Raw genomic sequence first — 21,462 nt, forward strand, 5'->3', positions numbered from 1 at the left:
AGAACAGATTCATAGACATGAAATTATACGCCTTCACTTAAGAAGATTTGGTTTCAAATTCTATCACATAAACTGTTGGTATTACAAATAACATAAATGTCCCACATATCTCTCTTACACTCAACTGAGCTGGCAAAGAACTCCTCTCGGTCATTATTGCTAATAACTAAAACTTATTCAATCATCAAATCATATAATACATATATTTTCTTGATATTAGCAACTAATTTCTTAGACTGTTCGGGTATACACTATCTATAGCTTAAGCTTTTTTTGATAAGCAAAGTCTAATAAATATTAAAACTATGTCTTACTTTTATAAAATATTAAATATTATTCTTATGTAATTTTTGTGAATATTTTTTGTATTTCAAAAATGTAACTTCAGTGGAAAAACAGATATCTTACTACCAGAATGTCCCAATTGCACACAACATTTACTCCATTTGACTGTTATTGTGCAAGAGCTCATTTTGCATTGGAAATTTTTTGAGGTTACTCAATTTTCGATTGACTGATCTATCGATACATGATCAATTCGATTTCGCTCAGTAGGCTTAGCGTCAAACACATTTTGGTAATCCAAATGAATAGTACTGACTATTATTTTCAAGTTTTTCATAGGCTTGAGATCACTTCAAAAAAATAAATAAAAGAAAATACAAATTTCAAAAAGAAGACAAATAATTATTTTAAATAAAAGACAAATATTATTGCGACACAAAAAAAGCACAGAAACGAACGAAGTTGGCAGCGCTGCAAAAGGCGATTGTGGAACGTGTGGAACGCAAGTTGCGTGTGTGTGAACGTATTTGTGTGTGAAAGGCAACGAGCTAACTGCTCGTGTCATTTACTTTTTTTTTAGCGAGCTGCAAGCTAAATTGTCAAAGTGAAAAAAAGTTGAGAGCTGTTGAAGAAAAGAAGCGAAAACTGAAAATTTAATTCATTTTATTTATAAAATCAAAGTGCAAAACGAAAGTAAGTTGAATGAAAATCAATGAATTAATGAGAAAGCTAAGCACAAAAATTTCTATGAGAACAGACAGAAATTTATTTATGCAATTGGAGTGTGAATATATACAAAGAACTTCTTCAAAAGAAGTAAATGTACATATATGCAAATATATTTTTGTATATATGTATGTCTACATTTGATATATACAACTTCAATTGCAGCTAGCTTTTCAGTTAGAGACCACGCCACATAGCCTAATCGCAATTGTTTACCTTTAAGCCATGGTTCCAACGTCTGTCCAGCCGCCGGAACGTCATTTCGGCTACGTTTGCTCCAAGTGCCATGCAGCTGCCTTTGCCGGACGTCGCTATGCCTGCTGGATGTGCATTGGCTATCAGCTCTGTGGCAACTGCTACGATTCGGGCCAGTTGCCCCAGTTGCCGGAGCACAAGTATTTCCATCCCTTGGAGGTGCATTATACACGCGCCGAGTACGAGCTCTACTTTGGGGGCGAGGCCTACTCGGAGACGAATGTGCCGCAGAGCTACAAGTGTGCGCTGTGCAATCAGCTTGGATTTACGACCTTGCAGCTCTACAAGCATCTGTCGGACGTGCATCGCGGCCACAGTGATTTCGATGAATATTTCAGCATACTGTATACCAGATATACGGCGGATGCAGCAGCCGCCACGGTGCGTTTGACTGCGAATGGCGGAAGTGTTTCGGCAAATGGTTCGGCTTCTGGATTTGGTTCTGGTGCTGGGTCTGGTTCGGGTTCAGGCTCTGGTTCTGGCTCGAATTCGGGTTCGATTTCGCGTGCAGCCATTACCCCGACAACGGGCTATCTCCGGCAGCGGGCAATCGCCCCCGTGCAGCGCCCAATGCTGCCTGTTGCCGCACAGCGCAACGTCATCGACTCAGCGGTCAGTTTCCGTGAGGCTGTGCGTATGACCCAGGCTCGACGCGCCGCTCTCTTGGAGCAGCAGGCATTGAACGTGCTCGAGGAGCTGAGCTTTAGCAACAATAACACTCCCCGTTACTATACGACCAATCATTGTCTGAATGTTGCAGTGCGATCGCCTCAGGACCACGGACCTCATCTACAGCAGTTGCTGCAGCAGCAGCAGCACCAACAACTGCATCAGCAGCTGCAGCAGCAACTGCAGCAACAGCCGTCGGTATCGCAGCCTCCTGCTTCGGCACGCTCGGATGGCATCGTTTTGGATGCTCGCACCATGCGTAGTCCGAAAGTGACTCGCTTGCGCAACTTGCCGGCAACCATGCGCCTGGGCACGCTCTTTCCCAAGGTGAGCTCGCAGATGCCCAGGCGCATGGGCGAGGATGATTGGGTCTCGTGCTGGGCGCACTCGTCGAGTCTGATGGATCAGCAGCAGCATCGGGCCGAGAGGCTCATGACCAGCTATGCGGACATCCTGCGCGATGTATCCGGAATCAGTGATGGGCGGGACAAGAACAAAGACAATGACAAGAATAAGAGCAAGGAGAAGAGCAAGGAGAAGGCCAGCAATGAGAGTGGCGATTTGAATAAATTTCTTTGTACCCAGTTTCTAGAAATGGACAAGCAGCAGGAGGGGTCGCAGTCGCAGCAGCAGCACAGTCTGCCACCAGAGGCATATCGTATGCACTTCACCGAAGCTCTGCTGTGCTCCATGCTGGCCGAGGAGCAACTGGAGCCAGTTACAATGCCATTGGCAGCTCCCATCGTGGCCAAAGCACCACCAACTACTACTGCCCCGGCCGAGGCCACAAAGGAGACTCTGGAGGAGGCGGGCAGCGACGTCGCTGCCCCAGTTTGCAACATGGATCGCTTCTATAAGAATCTCGATCTGTATAAAAAGTGGCTAGCTGACTTTGCCATTAAGAAGAAGGAGCTGAACTCGAAGGTCGTCGCTGTGCCGGACATTATCTTGCAGGCAACACACGATCCAGTCGGCATCGACTCTGACATGGATCCCGACACCGATGAGCGCGACGAGGAGGATGATGCGGCTAGCGGTGTGGATCAGGAGGTGGCCCAACCGAATGTCGAGAGCACTGTTGTGACTGTCAATATCATCAATGAGCACAATAATCCTCAGATCGAGGACGACGACGTGGTTATCGAAGTGGATGATGTCGAGGGTGAGGGCGAAGCTGAAGGGGAAGGTGATGTTGAGGATGAGGAGGAAGAAGATTACGATGATAACTCGGGCTCGGAGACATCCGACTCAACTATAGCCATGCTGGTCAATGAAATTGATCAGGTCTACGGTTACTAGGGGAATATTCGAATAGAAATTGACAATGGGAGGAGTATCCATATAATGAGCGGTTAATAGCGCGTCCGAAAGAGTTTATTGAAACAAAATAATACGAAATATGGAGCAGAGCAAGGAAAATATATATACAAACTGCAATTTATAATTTATATACAAAATATACTGCAATTTTCTGCATTCAATAAAGCAATTGGCCAACAAAATATACTAATTATTTGGTTTATAATTTTTTTTGTTTTTTGTTTGTTTTGCTTTAGTTCTATTGACAAAACTTGCGCATGAATAGAATTCCTGGAAAAACTAACGATTCTTATCTTCTGTTATCGGAATTATTGAACTTGGTATTGAATAGTTGCAAACTGATACTTTGTTTAGTGATGGCATCTGTTCCGATTTCTTATTTCAATCCCCAGAGCAAGAGTTACTAGACAATGGGTTGGAATATGAGAACCGCTTTAAAATTTACAAGACTTCATAATTTGTATGTATATTAATAAATATATTATAGATGATATTTTACTTATATATATAGGTTTACAGCCATATAATTTTTATTTGTTCTTTTAGCTTTTGTCTAATTTTTCTATTATATCTAAGTAATTGTTGCATAGCTCTGTGAATTAAAACTACCAACTAATTTTTTTGATAATTGCGCGAAGAGTTGCTCTTCAAACTATGCTCAACATTCTGCAAAAGCTGTTGGAAATTCAAATTTAAGTTTTCCATATTATCATTACTCAGAAACGGGTTCCCCTATGATAGCAAATTGATATCATATAGCTTAAATGCTGAAAATTCCTAATAGAACTTGATTTTCTTATTGTCAATTTCTCACATATCTGGCAACTTTTAAATTATTTTGTCTTAAGAACTAGATGATTTGTTCCATTTTTCAATTTCTTCACCAGATTATATGCTAAATGGTATGGTACATATGAATTAATTCCGTATTATAGACGACCTTAATTTTCATGTTACTTTTATAAATCCCTATTTGATTTTTCCGTGATCCACAGACCTTTTGTTGATATTTCTCAAATCCATTTCAATTTCTGATCGTTTCGGAATTGTGTTTCATTTCCATATGCGCCAAGTTTTTTCCCACAGCTATCTGTGAAGTGTTGCCCCCTCTTCTAGTTCCGTTTTCTCCATTTCATAAATCAAGTTGGCAGCGCCAAAAGTGTGAACGTAACGTCTCCTTTCTGACACGAAGCAAATGCTCAATCTTCACTTTATTCGTACAGCTTGAAGCGCGCAAACGTAAAATTATATAAAAAAAAGTTTTTATATATCAAAACTAAACAAAAGACGAGAAAAAAAGTGTAAATACATTTGGGAAGGCAACAGTTGTCGATCTTCTGCGTTCATTTTCCATACTTTTTTACCAATTGCCTTTGATATTGACGCTAATTGACTGTCGCGATGTCGTCTCTGACTGATGCCACCGAGGTGCACGTTGCCAAGTGCCTGAGCTGCCCGGCTGAGGGCAACCTGGGCAGGCGCTACGAGTGCATCGTTTGTGGCGACTCGGTGACCTACTGCGGCGACTGCTATGACGAGGGCAAGAATGTGCCCAGCGAGAAGCACAAGTACTATCATCCCATGAAAGCTATCTATAATCGCGATTTCTTTGAGCTCTATTTCCTCGGCGAGGAGATGGTCAATGGCGAGGCTCCGCAGAGCTACAAGTGCGCCTTCTGCGATGAGCTGGGCTTCACGGCCGAGGAGCTGCAGTTGCACGTGGTCGAGAAGCATAGCGGACACTGCGATGCGCCCAAGCTGCTGGACATTTTGGAGCAAATGAATGAGCAGAAGAAATGTGAGTATGCGGCTGGGCTAGCGGGGGGCAGCCGGCGTCAGCTCCTGATTCAGCTGCCTCGCTCTTACCCTAATTGCTGCGCTCTCGCTATGAATGTTAGGTAGGAGGGAGGGGGCGCTAGTGTGCCAGAGTGGAGCCTAATGGAGCGCGCCGCAAAAGCCACTTTAGCAAATTGCTGGGCCACAACACAAAACAGCTGACCAAATGGTCGATGGCTTGTTGCTTGTTGTTGGGCGAGCGCAGGGTAATACGATTTCAGCATGGCTTATGTGCAAATTTTGGAAGTAGAGCAAAGAGTCAGCTCTGCATAGGTTTATGGTCCATCTGAAAAGATGTGCATAGAAACAAATTTTAATTAAATCTAAACCATATTTATGGATATGAAGATTTAAGGGAATATCATCATTTTTGTTTATATATAAAGATAGGTTGGAATGGGATTTTTATGCAGATTTAATTTATATACAATTTATTTGTTCTTTTTATTATTAACTATGTATTAATTAACATTAGTCTCTATAGAACTAGTCTCCGAAAAAAAAGTATTTTGTTAATAGAAATTAATTTTATTTCAGAAATTGAAGTCTCTAATTTCTCGTCCGACCGTTCCGATTGAAGTTTTCCTAGCGAAGTTTTATTTTTATGCAAAGTTTAATTTATATAAAATATATAATATTTGTATAAAATAAATATCTGCATTTTATTGAAAGTAGACTTTTTTTTATATTTTTATAGTATATATTTTTCACAAGTTCATATATTAGCAGTCTTCTATAAAATATAGATTCTACGGCAGGGGAATTAAATAGTTGCTCGATTTCAAGTGCATTCCAAGGAATGTGTGTATAAATATGTCATGCTAAGAAAATATGCAACTGAAGCTCAGCACCCTGTTAGTTCTAGATTGACGACAAAGCTCTCACATTTAGTCGCCTCATACAACAATATGAGATTCACTGTGGTTGAATTCTAAGACCCGCCAACCACAGCTCTGACAGCTCACGAATATGTGAATATAGCAATATGATAATAGGGAAAAATACCTATTGGTATTCATATTACAATTCACAATTGATTTTTTAGTAAACAGACCAAATTTCAAGAATTTTGTATATTAGGAAAGTGTTGTGCAAATTGAAATTCTTTGGAAGACTAAGTAGTGTAGTTAGGACTTATATATTTGTATTATGCAAGGGGATCTTTTTTTTTTTTTTTTTTTTTTTTTTTTTAATTATTATTTACATAGAAATTCATATAAAAATAGAAAATATATAGGATTTTATTCGATTTATCGCGATTTTCGATTTAGCGGGGTACAAATCGAGACTCGACTGTATTTTGTATTGGTACTTGAACTATCTATCGTCCCTGTCATCAAAAACTATAGGTGGACTATATATAAGTAAACCATACCATAATAAAGGCATACTCTAGAAATAGATCTATAGTTTCATAGATGGAAATATGGTTATGAATATGATAATTCATATATACATTGTGAACCTTCTCCAATCCTATATTCTAATCCTTCAAGTGTTTAGTGTATTGACTATTCGTCTAGGTGTCCATCGATTTCTGTTCTGTTTTCTCATATTAAAAAACGTTTCTCACATTTGCAATTCAAATGCAAATCGTTCCAATAGCTTGAACTATGAGTGCTTCGCAACCCCATCTATTTGCTCACCTCTCACACGCACCTATCACGCACTTTGACCTCTTAATGTAAGCTGAAATCGAAATCGAAATGGAAACTGAAACAGAAACAGAAACCTGTTGTGATTGACACTTGCTCTCCAATAATGGCAAATCATGTGTCCGACATAGTTGGACAGATGAGACAATTTGTTCAACACCTAAACCTTATCCGGTTGGGTGGACTCTCTTCTCTTGTATATGTGTATTCTTCATGCTGACATGCCTTCTCTTCTCCTGAATACCCCAGTTCTGTTTTGATAACAAATTTTCCACTTCATTTGATATGACTTCAATTTGCTTATTTGTTTGCTTCTAGTTTCGTGCATATTGAAATGGGGTATATTGGATTTGTTGGAATTGTGTCTGGCTTAATATATACTCATTTACATTAGTTCACTTCCACGTTATAATAAGTTTGTTCAAAATATTGTCTTTGGCAATAATACTATATAAATATATTCTCTATGTTATATTAGATGGAATGGCATAGAAAATATTCGAAATTTATAAAGAATGGGATAGAAATTATTTTACATTCAAATACAATGTGAAGGTTGTTTATTTATAATTATTATATTAGACGTTAGAGTTAAAATATTATTAAAACTGACTTAAATTTAAGCACATTTATTCTATTTGAAAATGTCAACCATGGGTGATGAATGACTATATATGTATGTGTATTGGATCAGCATGAACGAGTATTAGACAGTTGGTTCGGTGGTGCGAGTACTGTTGTTGGGGTTGTTTTTTCTACTCTCTCTCTCTCTACTCTGTCTCTCTCTATCTATCTCCCTTGATTTCTGTCTCTCAAATTTCGGTTTGTTTTTATGCTTAGTTTTGCAATTTCTTTTCTTATCGCTTTGTATCTTATCGCAGATGTTTGCCAAAATTTTTGTTGGGGCTGCAAATTTTTTTCTACTACAGTGGGGTTGATATTATTTAGATTATTTGCGGAAATAAACTTGTAGAATCGATCGATTGTACAATTCGGAAAACTATATTTTGTTATAAACATATTAATATTAATATATTAATAAATAAAAGTGCAAGGACATGTTATGTAGAATATAATTCGTATATCATTTTTTGTTACATTGATTTTTTTTCTGATGTTCTGGAATTTATTATCAAATCCATATACGTATATTTTCGCCTTGTGTAATTCGAGCAGCGAGATTTTCAGAAACGGCTGTGGCATTTCCCCCGCTTAATGCACAGCTGTGAATGCCTTTTCCGCTGCATTTATTATCATAATTGTGCGCAAAAATGTTTTTTCATTCTCTTATTCTGTTGACTTTGGGCGGCTGTTGTGCCCGTCATATATACTTATATAAATATATATACATATATTTGTATATATATACATGATAAATGGCGAATGCAACAGTGGATCGTGTTGCACATTAATCAAAGTTGCGCCTGAAACAAACGCCGCAACTAAAAGCCGCAACAGCTGCGGGCACAAGGCCAAAAGATGCAAAGTGGCAAAAGTTAATGTATTGCCACATTTTTAAGACTCTTTCAGCTGCTGTCGCTAGGGCCTAGCCAAGCCAAGTGCTGAAATAAGACTTTTGGCTTAAAGTTTACATTCGCATTAAATAATTATTTTAATATTTTTGTACTCATTATATACATTCTTTAATATTATGGCACCTAAATGTAATTAATTAAAAGAGTATTACATTTATTTTTAATAATTAATTATTGAATTCACATTAAATTCTGTGGAGCAACCGCAAGCAATAGTTTGCAAAAAAAAAAAAAAAAAAAAAAAAAAAAAATATTGACGTCATATAGAGTGCAGCTTAAGGGTGACTTTTACAAATTACCCTAAACTATATACATAGTATATAATGTATAGTATTGATAGTATATAGTGTAATGGCGAATGCGCCCTCTTTTTTCTGCCCTTCGCAAAATGCACAAATATTGAGTTACTGGCTAAAGTGTGGGGAATCCCGGCTTTTGTTTCTTGCAGCCACTGAGATACGCTGCCAGGAGAAGTCGCGCGGCGGCCTTAGCTATGAGGTCATCCTGGCCGAGCCAGCACCCAATGTGGCAGTGCCCAAGCGACCCGTTACACCGGGCAAGAATGTCAGCGTCGAGGAGATTGAGCAGAAGCTAAAGGCAGCCGAGGAGCGTCGCATTGTGAGTAGAGAAAGCGAGAGAGGGAGAGAGAGAGAGAGAGAGAGAGTGGAAGAGAACATTAATTTATATAATTTCAATATTATGCAGTCCTTGGAGGCACGCAAGATGGCCGAGATCTCCATTAAGCTGGCCAAGGTGGAGGAAGCTACACGCAAAAAGGATGAGATCACCAACGAGTTCATCACTCAGACCAAGGAGCAGCTGGAGACCAAAATGGAGACTCACGTGGAGAAGCGCGAGGCCATTATCAGCGACATGAAGGAGAAACTAAAGGTGACCTGAATATGGTATAAAGAAAATATATTATAATAGACTTGTCATCTTTATATAGATTCATGCCCAGGAGATTGAGAAGACGCGCGAGACTTTGGAGCAGCAAAAGGCCAATGAGCAGAAGGCCATTGAGGAGAAGTTGAAGACAGCTCAGGCTTTGCGCGATGAGAACATCAAGAAGATGTTGAATCGTCTCAAGGAGCACGTAAGTTGCTTTATTGCCTATATATAGTATGTGAATGTATAGATTTGTCTGATTTGTAACCCATTAGCTTGGCTTAGCTTGGTTTTTGTTCTTTAATTGTTTTGTATTGCTTATATCGCTTGGACTCGTTTGTAAATGATTTGATATGGACTAACCCAAAATAAATAATCAAAAGAATTTCATATTAATTTTATATTCTTAATCCATAAAGCATTTTTATTTATACATAACAAAATTTAAAAAAATAATAATAATAATAAATAAATAAGATTAATATATATTTATTATCTGCATCAAACAGATAATTTTTTTTTATTTTATTTATTTTTTTTTTTTTATTGTAGATTAATTTTATAATTTTAGTTTCCTATCAAACAATTTTTTAATAAATTGAATTGTTTTGTAACATAAATAACAAATTTTCATATTAAATATTTTTAATGTTATGTAATTTATAAATAGAGAACTATTATTCAACTCGAAAGGAAAATACTCTAACGGAAAAAATCCCAAATGGTTAAAATATATTACTATATCTCTATATGAATATTTAAATACTGTACTGGGTACTGTATATTGCGATACAACATTGGATCAAAGTCCTTACAAATCATTTTGTCAATGCTATTTTGTATTTCATTTACATTTTCAATAACATTTTATATACATTACATAAAAAAAAAAATAATAATTTTGGTTTATTTATAATTTCTTTGCTTATTAATTATTTAAAGAAAAATCTCTTTAATTTAAAATTCGTTAATTATTTTTGTAATCTAATTTTTACTAACGCTTTCTGTATCTAACAAAAGAATGAAAGCCCTAAATGTCGTCTGTGCGTAGTAAAAGTGTTTTTGTGAACATTTTACGTTTCCATCCATCGATATAATTTTTGATATTTATTTTTCTTGATTTATTTTTGGAATCTCTTTCTCTTTCTCTCTCTCATTTAAGAACACAATCAAAATTGCTGAAATCAAAACGCAGAATAATCAATTGGAAAATCAAAAGCTCGAGGAGAAAGCGCGCATTATCGAAAACAAATTATACACCGCCGAGCAGAATCGCGAAAAGGAGTTGCTCAAAAAAATTGAAAAAGCTCAGAAACTTGTAGGTCTCCCCAACAGCCCGCACACCATCTAATATTACACTATACATATACATATGAATACATCTATATATACCTCTATATAATATATATAGAGCTGCTTTTATATTGTTTGTATTGTTTGCCTGCCGTTCATTTGTAGCAGTTGCTCACACATTCAGATACCCTGTAATTTGTTTAGAATTAGCTTAATTCATCTTCTTCTTTCGCATGTCTGTTGCAGGAACGTCGCGCTGAGGTCGTGCGTCAGAACAAGGCTCAGACTCAGGATATGGAGGGACAGCAGAGTCCCATTGCCTCGTCGGGTTAGGGCGGCGTGTGGGCAACGGCTGCTTAAAAAGAAAACTTGCTCTGGCTTGGCCTGGGGCAAACATGAGAGCGAGAGAGAGAAAGAGCGTCCCCAACACTCAACACACACATACATAACACACACATACATTTTAGCAAGCAAAACAGATACTTGCTTCGAAAAAAATTTCAAGTATTATAAATGAAACTAAAATTTCTAACAAAAATTACATTTTTCGCAAAGCAAAAGGCAGCGCAGGCAAAAATAACAAAAGACGATCTATAACAACACTCTCAACTTTACACTACACAACAAAAGAAAAGAAAAAAGAAAATTGCAAGCTGCAAATTATTTTAAAAAAAAAAAACACACTTAATAAAGCAAATTTACAACAAGAAAAATCATAAACAAAACACACTTAAAATAAGAAAGAATAAGAAACATACATAAACAAAATCATATACTTAAAATATTTTCGAAATACTAAACATAATTGAAATTCGTGATTTCTATTTAAAATTTTAATTGATTTTAAATTGTTTTCAAGTTTGATATTTAGTTTTGATACAAATAAAATAAAATGTAATTAAAATTAAATGCCATGCTTATAGTGAATATATATACATATACAATATACAATATCAAGTGTATTTTCCGACTAATTTGCAGAGCATTTTCTTACATTTCTTACAAAATAAAAAGAAAAATTCAAACAATAGAAAATGCCATACGATTTGCCTGTCGTTTTCTCATATGCTTTTGCTTAACAAACAAAATGCATAACAAAAAAAAAAAAAAAATATTATATAATTTAATATTAATTCTTAATTATTAACAATTATAGGAGTTAAAAAAAAAGCGAAAAAACTCTACACCATTATTATACATTTTTTATTTTCATATAAGTTCGCATTTTCTATCTATATATAATGTCAAACAGAACAATACATAAGAAATGCTTAAATATAAATAAAAAAAATAAAAAAAAAACAATACAAAGTAAAACAAAAAACTAACTTTTTCGTTTCATTTGACACAACAACAACAAAAAAACATTTTAGGCATTAAAAAAAAACAAAACAAATATATATATATAAATAAATCTATATAGTAACTAAAATATATATATATAAAAAAAAAAAAAAAAAAAAAAAAATCAAATGCATATTTTGTCTAACGTCAAGTTATATTTAGAACAAAAACAAGAAGAAATGGTTTAAAAATGCAAGTTTATTTGGTTGGGAAATTTTTTCAAGTTGGGAAATTGAAAATTTGGGAAATTCAAATGTATTTGAATGATATTTAATTTCTTGACAAGTTTCACATTTATTTGCAAACAAATAAAAACTAAAACAATTAGCTTAAATTTAAATTCACATATTGTTATGTGTCTATAACTACTATAAATCAGCTACAATAAACATAAACAAACAAAGAACACGCACAGACCACACAAAGCGACACTCTGAATACTCTATAACAATGCAAAAATCAATACAATTGATAAAAACGCTTCGATATATACTCAATTTATGATATATACTATATATATATGCATATATATTAATGTATAATCAACACCCATAACCAACGAAATAAGTAAAAAGCTAAACAAAAACTTCATTTTGTATGAGAGATAAAAGCAAAGACGTTTTCTCTATCAAATAAATAAATGTTCTCTTAAAGCAGCCTATGCTACATTTAAACAAAAACAAAATACACTTTTTTACGTTCCCGCATTACTTTTAAACATGAAGTTGACTCGATTAATTGAACGATAAGTGAATTCTAATAATGAATGTATAATAAAGAGTGCGTAATTAAAATAAATTGAAATATTTATAATTGGTCAACGCTTTGACTTTGATTTGATTTTAAATTGGCCCGCGTTCTGTCATTGGCGGACTTTGTTAACATTTGCTGTTGTTATTTGACAGTTCTGTTAGCGAGACTTCGCTTGTGTCGTTTGTGCTCTGTGGAGTTTAGCTCCTTTAAATTATTTATAACAAATTGTGGCAGGATTTATATTAAATAGAAAAATCAACTGCCTTGGTCGAGCTATCGATGCAGAATGTTTTTGAGATCCTATTGCATTGACTACTTACAACCAAATATGAAAATCGAGCAGAAACGAGATTTAATGACAACACACTGTTAAAACAGGGAGTGTGAAGAGGAAACTGAAAATAGTGTAGGCTGAGGACGCAGCGTAGACAGAGCATGCGTGCTGACTGAGCAGTGCAGACTGAGTGATCAGTGCATTCAGAGTGGAGAGAGCGTGAATGCTGAGTGAGCAGTGCAAGTAGTAAAGATCGCAGTCTATCTATTTAAGCAGTGCAGGCTGAGTGTAGAGCGACAGCTGAGAGAGCAGTGCAATGTGTATACAAAACTGACTGAGTAGAGCAGATTGAGAAATCAGCAGCAGTCTGAGTGAACAGCTCGAGCAAAGCAGTGCATGTCGAGCATGAGAGCCGCATGAAAACAGAATTCGCATGACTTAGCAGTGTCTCACGATGTTATCGCATAACAGAAAGTCTGATCTAACATTTAAGCTGTTTAGTAAACGAATCAAACTTTTGCATAAAATAAACGTAATATCATAATTATTTCTTAACAACAAAGTATATTTTAAAAACATATAAATAATTTAATTTACAGTGCTGGGACCACACCAGAGCAACAATATGGCATTCTCATAGGAAACCGAAGACTTTGCTTCCAACTGCGTTGAGTCCTCAGAGCCTGCAACAGTCGTGTTGTTGTGCACCTCCTTCTGCTGCTTGTCGTCGGCTACGAAATGGTACTGGCCAGAGCTGCTGGCCAGGATGGGTAGGGTGGGATGAAAACCAATGCCATTGCAGCAATCATCATGCAGGCGCAGCTGCAGGGCCTCGATTTCCTCGCCTTTCGCGAGATTCCACAGATTGAGGTTGCCGTCCGTGTCGCCGCTGGCTAGCCAGGGCTGCTGCGGACACAGATCGAACTGGATGCGTTGATTGGTGTTGACCCGACGCTGGAACTCATGCAGAGGCTGTTTATAATTGCGCATGTCCCACTGCAACAGCTTTGAACACTTGCGAGCGCCACTGAACAGCTGCCAATTGCTGGAGGCGTCTGTGCCGTAGCGCAGTTGGGTGATGCCTGCTGAGTGGCCACCCAGCGTGAAGAGCGGACCCTGCTTGGGGGGACAGCGCAGATCGAAGTGTTGTATGTAGCCACGCCAGTTGCCGCAGGTCACTGTGTGTGGATGATCCGCATTCTGAGCCATGCACGAGATGGCAAACTTTACAGGGTATTCGTCGTAGCTGCGACCCGGTTGACTGGTGTCGAAGATCTTGATGCAACGCTTGTAGCCCGCATAGATCTTCTCTCCGTCGTTGGCAAATTGTAGAGATATGGCAGCCACCACTTCATCCACCTCATCGTAGCCGCTGTAGCTGCAGCGCAAGCGTCCATCAAAGGCATCCCACATATGTATCGGTTCGTGTTGACGTGTGGCCAGCCAACTGGAAGAGAAGACAACAATAAGTAAATCTATATTAAAAGTAAGTAATCAATAGGTATTTAATTTCTTCTAGTTGTTTAGAATTGGATTTTGATTTTAAATAAGCCCGCGCACTGTTATTAACCGCGCTTATGTTAAGCTAACACTTACTGTTAATACCCGTGGGTCTGTGAGCTATAAAAGCACTCACTGCAGTTGGCTCGTTAAGCATTTCTCTTAGTTACAGAAATTTAACAGTGGGTGCAAAGAGAAAGGATTCACTGCATCTATATAAAGTCACTCTACTTACAAGCAACTCTCAGGTTGTTGGCTGTTCATTAGGGGGTACCAGACACAGTCGTAGACGGTGCCGCCCTCGGGTACGTGGACAGCCGATTGCATTTTGGACAGGCTCCGCTCTGTGGAGATGTTGCTGGCTTCATACAGATCCAATGGCAGCTCCATAACATGCATGCCGTCCAGGTGGACGGGCAGCAGCAGGCATGTGCCGTCCGGCGACCAATAGCAACCTTTTGTATAATGCTGTGCACGCGCGCTCGAAGGCCAACAGCGGCGTCCCAGCTCGATGAGCTGCCGCTCGAAGTAGACTGGGGGTGGGGAAACGTTGGCGTGTTGCAGCTGTTCCTCGATCTTCTCTGGTTGCGCCTGCAGCGGTTCCTGCTGCGGCTCGTCAGTCTCCATTTGCTGCGCCTCTTTCGTGTCAGACTGCTGCAACTGCAGTTGTAGCTGCTCTTGTTGCTGCAGCTGCTCTTGCTGCTGCTTCTCCTCCTTTATGGCCTCCTCCTCTGGCTGCTTCTGCTTCGTGTGCTCGTGCTCATCCATTGTGTCTTCTATACTTATCACATTCTCGCTCTCCTCGTCCTCATCATCCTCCATCCAGCTGCTCTGCTCCAAAGCTGCGCTGCAGTTCGGCTTATTCACCAGATCCATGGTGCTGTTGGCAGCTCGCGTCTGACGCAGCATCAGCTTCCTCCGTTCCGATTCGCTCAGTGAGAAGCTCAGATCGGGTATGGAGCCGGCGCTGACTTCGCCGGCTGTTCGGGTCAGTTCCATGCTGCTGTTAAAGCTAACATTGTGATTGAGCAGAGAGGCAGTCTGTTCCATGTTAGACAATGTGCTACCAGCTGTTGCATATATAAAGAGGCATTAACTAAGATTAATATGTTTAATTTACATTTCTTACACGATTCGTCCATGGCGGCTACTTTAACTTGTTTGTTGAATAAAACTATCGATATTTCACCATCGATTTGTGTGCATTTTAGAGTGAACATATTCGTTTTATACATTTGTCGAAAATATAAACAAAATATATTTGACATTAATTCATTATATAGTTAATAATGCTTTGCTCATATTGTTTTCTTTATATTTGCGATGCATGGCGATTCTAATTTCTCTGCTATCGATAGCATATTCATCAAGCCTATATTTTGAGTGTTGCCACTTTGTAGGTTGACCATATACACGTTTATATCATCAGCTGTGCGCGTGTGGTGTATAACGGCGCGTCATAAAGTGTTGGGAACTGTTTTTAAAATAAGTGAATTGTGTTGAATCTATGCGTCGTTAATAAATATAATTTATATGCTCTTGAAAGACTAAAATAATGGAAGAAAAGAGTAGACATGTACGAAATAAGAGGTATGCCATACCCCATTATATTTAGTTTTTCATTTACTGTAAGCATTTCTTAGTGTTGACTTACCAATAATATTTTTGTGTACAGGCAAACATATATTTAATGCATATTGCAATTTTATGATATACCCTAGTCTAATTTATTCGCACTGCCAGATCACTTTCTACTTCATATTCAAGGTGAATTGGTGAATACACAAAATGCAAATGTATATACATACATATGTGCATACACCACACACGGTATTCTAACGTTACTTCTGAGCCTGTGAGTGTGTGTGTGTGTGTGTGTGTGTATAAAATGTGTCTGCTTCTAACTATAGCTTTGCAGACATTTTGCATAATAATTAGGTAAGTTTATTCGGTTCGGTTACCGAATATTATTTGCATAAACAAATTTGCAATGTATATCCAGCACGCAAAAAAATTGAGATTAACAAGGTGAAGCTGAAAGTTGTATTTTCTTAAGCCGATATGTAGATATGCACATGTGTATGTATATATATGTGTGTGTGTATTTGCAGTGAAGCGCTTGATTAAAATTTATTTAAATTAGTGCGTATTAGAAAATGCTGTTCAGATTTTTTATTTATTTGTTTTTTTCGTCTTTAAATCTAATTGATAGCGAATTAGATAAAAGTAAATTCCAATAAGGCGTCGAATTGGAAAATTACAGTTGCTGCTGCGTAGCAGAAACTGTAGTACGTAACGGTTTAGTATGCTGTGTGTATGATGGAAGAGAGTGAGAGGTAGAGTATATTTGTTATACATTAGTGTACATTATATATATGATAGTTCTTAGTACCGGGTAATCATATACTAAATTTTTACTTTATATAGCAGTTTGAAGTAACACAATAATTTAGAGGGTATTTGACAAGTGACAAGTGATGATTACCTTGGTATGCAAATGGCCTGAGCTGGCTTGACAGATACGAAGACAGGCGCAAAGAGAAGCAAACAATGGAAACAGTTAGATCTCATGCGACTAGACATGGCATGACACAGTGCAATTGCACTCTAAATATAGACGTTATTTAAAGAAGGAGCTGCAGATATAAATAACGGTAAAGGGTGTGTCAATTACAGAGATAGGAATTTAATAGAGATTGCTAGGGTTGTTTAAGAACTGTCTATTGTCAAAGAAACAAAAACTAATAAAAAAGCTAAATTTTGTATTAAATTCCTTTCGCACTGAAATGTCTTGGTAATTGTTTTAATAAAAAAAAATTCGCCCGTTATTAGCAGCAATTGGCGATTTGCACATTAAATTAGAGCCATCGGTATTTGAGTGTTAACTGCCTGGGTGCAATCCGATTTGTTAGCGGGGCGCTTTAAGGCTTGGCCAGAATGCGGCTCACGTTCGGGCCGGCAAATAGGCCCCGAAGTGAATCCTAATTTAAATTGAACACAGATGCAATGAAGCATTGACATTTCGCCCGGCAAACAGACTGAGAATTGAGGGTATATGGAGTAGGAGTAGGAGTGGGAGTGGGACACGTGCCATCAAATCGAACATGAAATTCAGATCAAATTACAATTTGATATGTGTTTTTTCTTGTTTTGTGGACCGTAGCTTTTGTTTTTATTTATTTGGAATCAATTAAGTTAAAATGTGCAGAGAGGCGTGTCAAATGAAATATTTACACAACTGCTGCGACTCAAGGGAATCGGAAGGCATTAAAATAGTTCAAACTGGGCGTTGTTCTGCAGCTGGTAAATGGGGGACTCAGTCCACGTTGGGGGTTGCCTTTGCTGGTCAACCCCCAGAAGCGAGCAGAAGCCAAGCCCAATGTCTGGCTTTCCAATTTGTTCATTTGCGTGACTCTACTTTGGGAGCTGCTCCATTTGGGCTTGCCTGCTGTCTGCCTAGCTTGGCCTTAAGCTCTAGTGCTACGATTAAAGACTCATATTAATAGCTGGCTGTGGCCTCAGTTTATGTTTTAAAGGCATGCCACGAGGAAGACTTTAAGCAACTGTAAATATGATGATCCCTGTGTGAAAAACTTCAACAATCAGTAAATCCCGTTAAGCTCTCAATCATGATGTAAATGATATTGACTGCCCATTTTCAAATCCATTGTCGAAATCTCTCTCCAAGGACATTCAAAAACAATTTCAAGCTAATTTATGTGGCTCCAAAAGCCTCAAGTGCGGCAACCGAAAATTGTCTTTTAACCTACGCCCACAGAAAAAGAGAAAGAATGTAAAAGAAGAGCAAAGGAAATACATGAATATTCAGCTTCAGCAACTTTTTGCCCTTGTGGGATATTTTCTGCATTGTCGACGGAGCCTAACAGCACCCCCAAAAAAAGAAATAAAAAGGATACGGTGCAAACGAGTAAATCCTGCCGAGCAACAACAAAAGATATCAGGCATGAGTATACCGGCCTAATGAGTCCCACATGAATGCTGTGCAAATGGATTTTTGGTCGGACGCCTACAAATGAAATTGCTCCATCCTCACCTCAAATGTTCAGCTACAAAGAAATGTTCTCGAAAACAGATTCAAATATGAAAAATTAATAGAAAAATTTCCGTAAAAGGGGTAAACTTTATTAGCAAATATTTCATTAAATAAATATTCTATTTATGTCAAAGGTGTCATAAATTAAAACTTAGATGAAAATTCTATTTAAGATTGATTAATATTAATATTAATTATATAGTGAAATAACTATAGGTACATATACTTGTTATTATTTGCTATTATTATACCCGGATTCATGTTTCATTAAATCAACTAGATTAAATATATAACTATATAAAAATCTATAAAATATAAAATTAATTATTTATTAAAACTTCTTTAATTTTATTTAAAACTTTTTAATTTCGGACTTAAATTTGAACTAAAATAATTTTTAAATCATATTTAATTTTTATTTTATTTTCTTATATACATAAATAAAAAAAAATCATTTATGTTATTATAAAATAAAAATAACATATATAACTTTTTTTTACATATGTATATATTTATATTTTTTTAAGTAGAAATAAATAAAAAAAATACATTTTTTAGTTAATCCAACTTGAATGCAAATGCTTTTATTATTAAAAAAAAACTTTAAATTATTAAATTATATAATTCACATTTAAAATTATTAAATATATCTGTTTTTTTTTTTTTTTTTTTTTTTTTTTTCTAGTTCTCCCAGGAGGTAAGTGATTTATTAAATAACCCTCGTATACATTGACATTTAAACTGTGAGGCTATTTTCAATTATTCAGGTGCGCTTGATTCTCAATAAATATAATTCAATAATGATTTTTATAGAATTGCCATCAATCATATTTTTTCTATGAAAAGCCCACCCAAAATTTCTGCATGGATTTTCACAAGAAAATAGTAAAAATATACGCTTTAATACAAGTGAAAATATAAGTGCTGGGAAAATGTTATGTTATTCCATTTTTATAGACAGTAAAAGTAGCGTTAAGCATTTGGCAGACATAAATTTAATAACTTTGGGAAGAAAGGGATGCCCTGTTGGCAATAAGAAGAGTTCTGCCAGCTAAGGCAACCCTTTCTTAATGGGCTATATAGGGTATAGCAATAAATTGTCAAATGATTGCTGGCCCTGCTGCTGATGATGACAATGATGATATTTGTGGATTGCTGTGGTTATTTGTGGAACTCGTATACTATATGCAAGATTGATGAGCCTCGTCTGAAGGTTATTCCACTTTTTGTTCTGGTGCTTCTCTTGTTTGCCTGCAAAGATGTTGCACAAATATCAGAGTGTATTGAGTCAACAGCATAAGATAAGTTAGCACCAGGCTGTGATTCAGCTGCTGCTGCTGCTGCTGTTGCTGCTGCTGGTTATATAAAAAGTGCATCAGCATTTTGGCAATGGCACAGTATTCCCATTGTTATCAAGATGTATCGGCTGCTCATACAAATCAGTTGCTCTCTGCTGCTGGTGGCTGCCATCTCATGGGAGCCAGAGGAAACTTTCACAACGGATGATTCCTTTGAGTTTCCCGCTGGCTTTCCGATGCCCGAGCTCGGCGAGCCGAGTGCTCAGGAAAGAGATTTGATGATGGCGCATAAAATCAATTGGCTGGCTAGTGACGAGCCTCAGAGCAGGCAGGCGAGGGCGGTGGAGCAGCAAGAGTCGGTGACAGAGAAAGAAGCAGTGCCGCAGGAGGAACTAGTGACGCAGCAAGAATCAGAGGCGCAGGAGGAGCCAGTGACGCCCACGCAAGTTGACGAGGTCAAGGCAGGCAACGAATGCCCCATCGATAACGAACGGGGCTTGACTGCTCTCATACGCAACGCTCGTCCATTGCTGCCAGCGGATCGATTGCGCAATATATTGGCCAATGCCCGGGAGGATCCGGAGGTGCGAGCGCTGGTCAAGCTGCTGCGCAGCGAGCAGTTCCAGGAGCGTGTGGTGCGCCTGAATCAGATCAAGGAGAAAATCGACCAAAAGGATTTCTTGTGCCGCACCTTGAAACTCAACTATGGCTACTACATGGAGTACGTGCGCATGCTCTTCAATGCCCAGCTGTCCGAGACGCCCAGCAGCCCACTGCCCAATCGTCGCAAGGGTATTCGTGGCTTGTTGCAGGATCTGCGCGATGCACTACCGCGTGCGGCGCTCCGGGATCTCTATAGACGCCAATTGGCCTCGGACAAGGAACTGGTCACGGCTGTGCGTCACATACGCAGCCGTGAGTTCCGTCGCCTGCTCATCAACTTGCGAGCCCTGCCAGAGTATCGAGCGTTGCGAGACGACCTGCTGAAGGTGGGCGTGCCTCTGCAACAGTTGCTCAGTCTGATGAGCAATGCATTGGGCTGGCCGAATCTGGACCTGGGCACTGAGCTAGATTTGCTCACTCTCTAAACTATTTTATTCATAATCGAAGCCACTTTCACAATATTTTAACACAATTCGTATAAATCTATAAAGCATTTTGAATATATTATTATGAACTTTCTAATTCTAATTCAGAATTTCGCAGATATCTTTGTTCTTCGATCTCGACATCTATTTGAAATAAATCTTTGCATTCTATATTTAATATGTATTTAAAGTATTTTATTACTATTATTATTATTTTTATTATTATTATCATTTTTTTATTATTATTTTTTTTAATATTTGGATATGAAACCGATTATCTTTTAATAATATTAACTTTGTAATAATAATATATAAACATCTATCTATATATACATATATGTATGTATTTAATGTCTGTTGGAGTATTGATCTATATATATTATTTCATGTTTCATTTGAGTAATTTATATTTTTTTTTTCTGTCTGCGCATCTTCTTTTGTTATCATTCTTAAACATTTCGTTACGCCACCTTTTTTCTTTGTTTTTCCCCCTCGATATATCAAGTTGATATCATTTTCTATTCCTGTGGTTTTTCTTTTGTTAGCGATTTGTCATTGCCTGCCGTGTTTTTCAATTATTTTAGCAGCAGGCTTTCCAATTTTCATATTAACAATTGCCAGTAGCAATTACAAGAAATTTTATTATGAGCCTACGCGTGACCAGAAAATACCCTGCGTTTGAGTTCTAT

At 37.5% G+C, this 21,462-nt stretch overlaps 4 protein-coding genes across 12 annotated transcripts in view; 3 read left to right on the forward strand and 1 right to left on the reverse strand.

The window, feature by feature from the left end:
- LOC6576318 (stathmin) overlaps positions 1–11,128 on the forward strand; it is an 86,309-nt gene extending 75,181 nt beyond the window's left edge. For 5 of the 9 annotated variants that reach the window (XM_015165104.3, XM_015165106.3, XM_002002273.4 and 2 more), the window contains 5 exons: positions 8,730–8,899; positions 8,987–9,172; positions 9,231–9,377; positions 10,332–10,487; positions 10,709–11,128. In XM_015165104.3, the coding sequence (XP_015020590.1) occupies positions 8,730–8,899; positions 8,987–9,172; positions 9,231–9,377; positions 10,332–10,487; positions 10,709–10,795 (746 nt within the window). In that variant the 3' untranslated portion in view covers positions 10,796–11,128. Of the gene's footprint in view, positions 1–4,498; positions 5,054–8,729; positions 8,900–8,986; positions 9,173–9,230; positions 9,378–10,331; positions 10,488–10,708 lie in introns of those variants that run through there. The other 4 variants (XM_015165107.3, XM_032728627.1, XM_015165105.3 and 1 more) reach the window with 3 other exon arrangements.
- Positions 632–3,445, forward strand: LOC26527468. The gene is made up of 2 exons (XM_015165114.3): positions 632–978; positions 1,235–3,445. The coding sequence occupies exon 2, from the start codon at positions 1,237–1,239 to the stop codon at positions 3,232–3,234; it is 1,998 nt and encodes a 665-aa protein (XP_015020600.1). The 5' UTR covers positions 632–978; positions 1,235–1,236; the 3' UTR covers positions 3,235–3,445.
- Positions 11,129–13,377: 2,249 nt separating the features above from the next.
- On the reverse strand, positions 13,378–15,614 carry LOC6576320 (telomerase Cajal body protein 1 homolog). Its single transcript, XM_044008785.1, has 3 exons — positions 15,465–15,614; positions 14,569–15,403; positions 13,378–14,280 (listed from the first exon to the last, which is right to left on the reverse strand). Exons 2-3 carry the CDS (start codon positions 15,381–15,383, stop codon positions 13,422–13,424), a joined length of 1,674 nt encoding a protein of 557 aa, XP_043864720.1. The 5' UTR covers positions 15,384–15,403; positions 15,465–15,614; the 3' UTR covers positions 13,378–13,421.
- A 4,159-nt stretch (positions 15,615–19,773) lies between these two features.
- On the forward strand, positions 19,774–20,957 carry LOC6576321. Its single transcript, XM_002002276.4, has one exon. It carries the CDS (start codon positions 19,805–19,807, stop codon positions 20,771–20,773), a length of 969 nt encoding a protein of 322 aa, XP_002002312.1. The 5' UTR covers positions 19,774–19,804; the 3' UTR covers positions 20,774–20,957.
- Positions 20,958–21,462: the final 505 nt, after the last annotated feature.

This window comes from Drosophila mojavensis, unplaced genomic scaffold (assembly GCF_018153725.1).
Source record: "Drosophila mojavensis isolate 15081-1352.22 unplaced genomic scaffold, ASM1815372v1 contig_36, whole genome shotgun sequence".
NCBI classification, from domain to species: Eukaryota; Metazoa; Arthropoda; class Insecta; order Diptera; family Drosophilidae; genus Drosophila; species Drosophila mojavensis.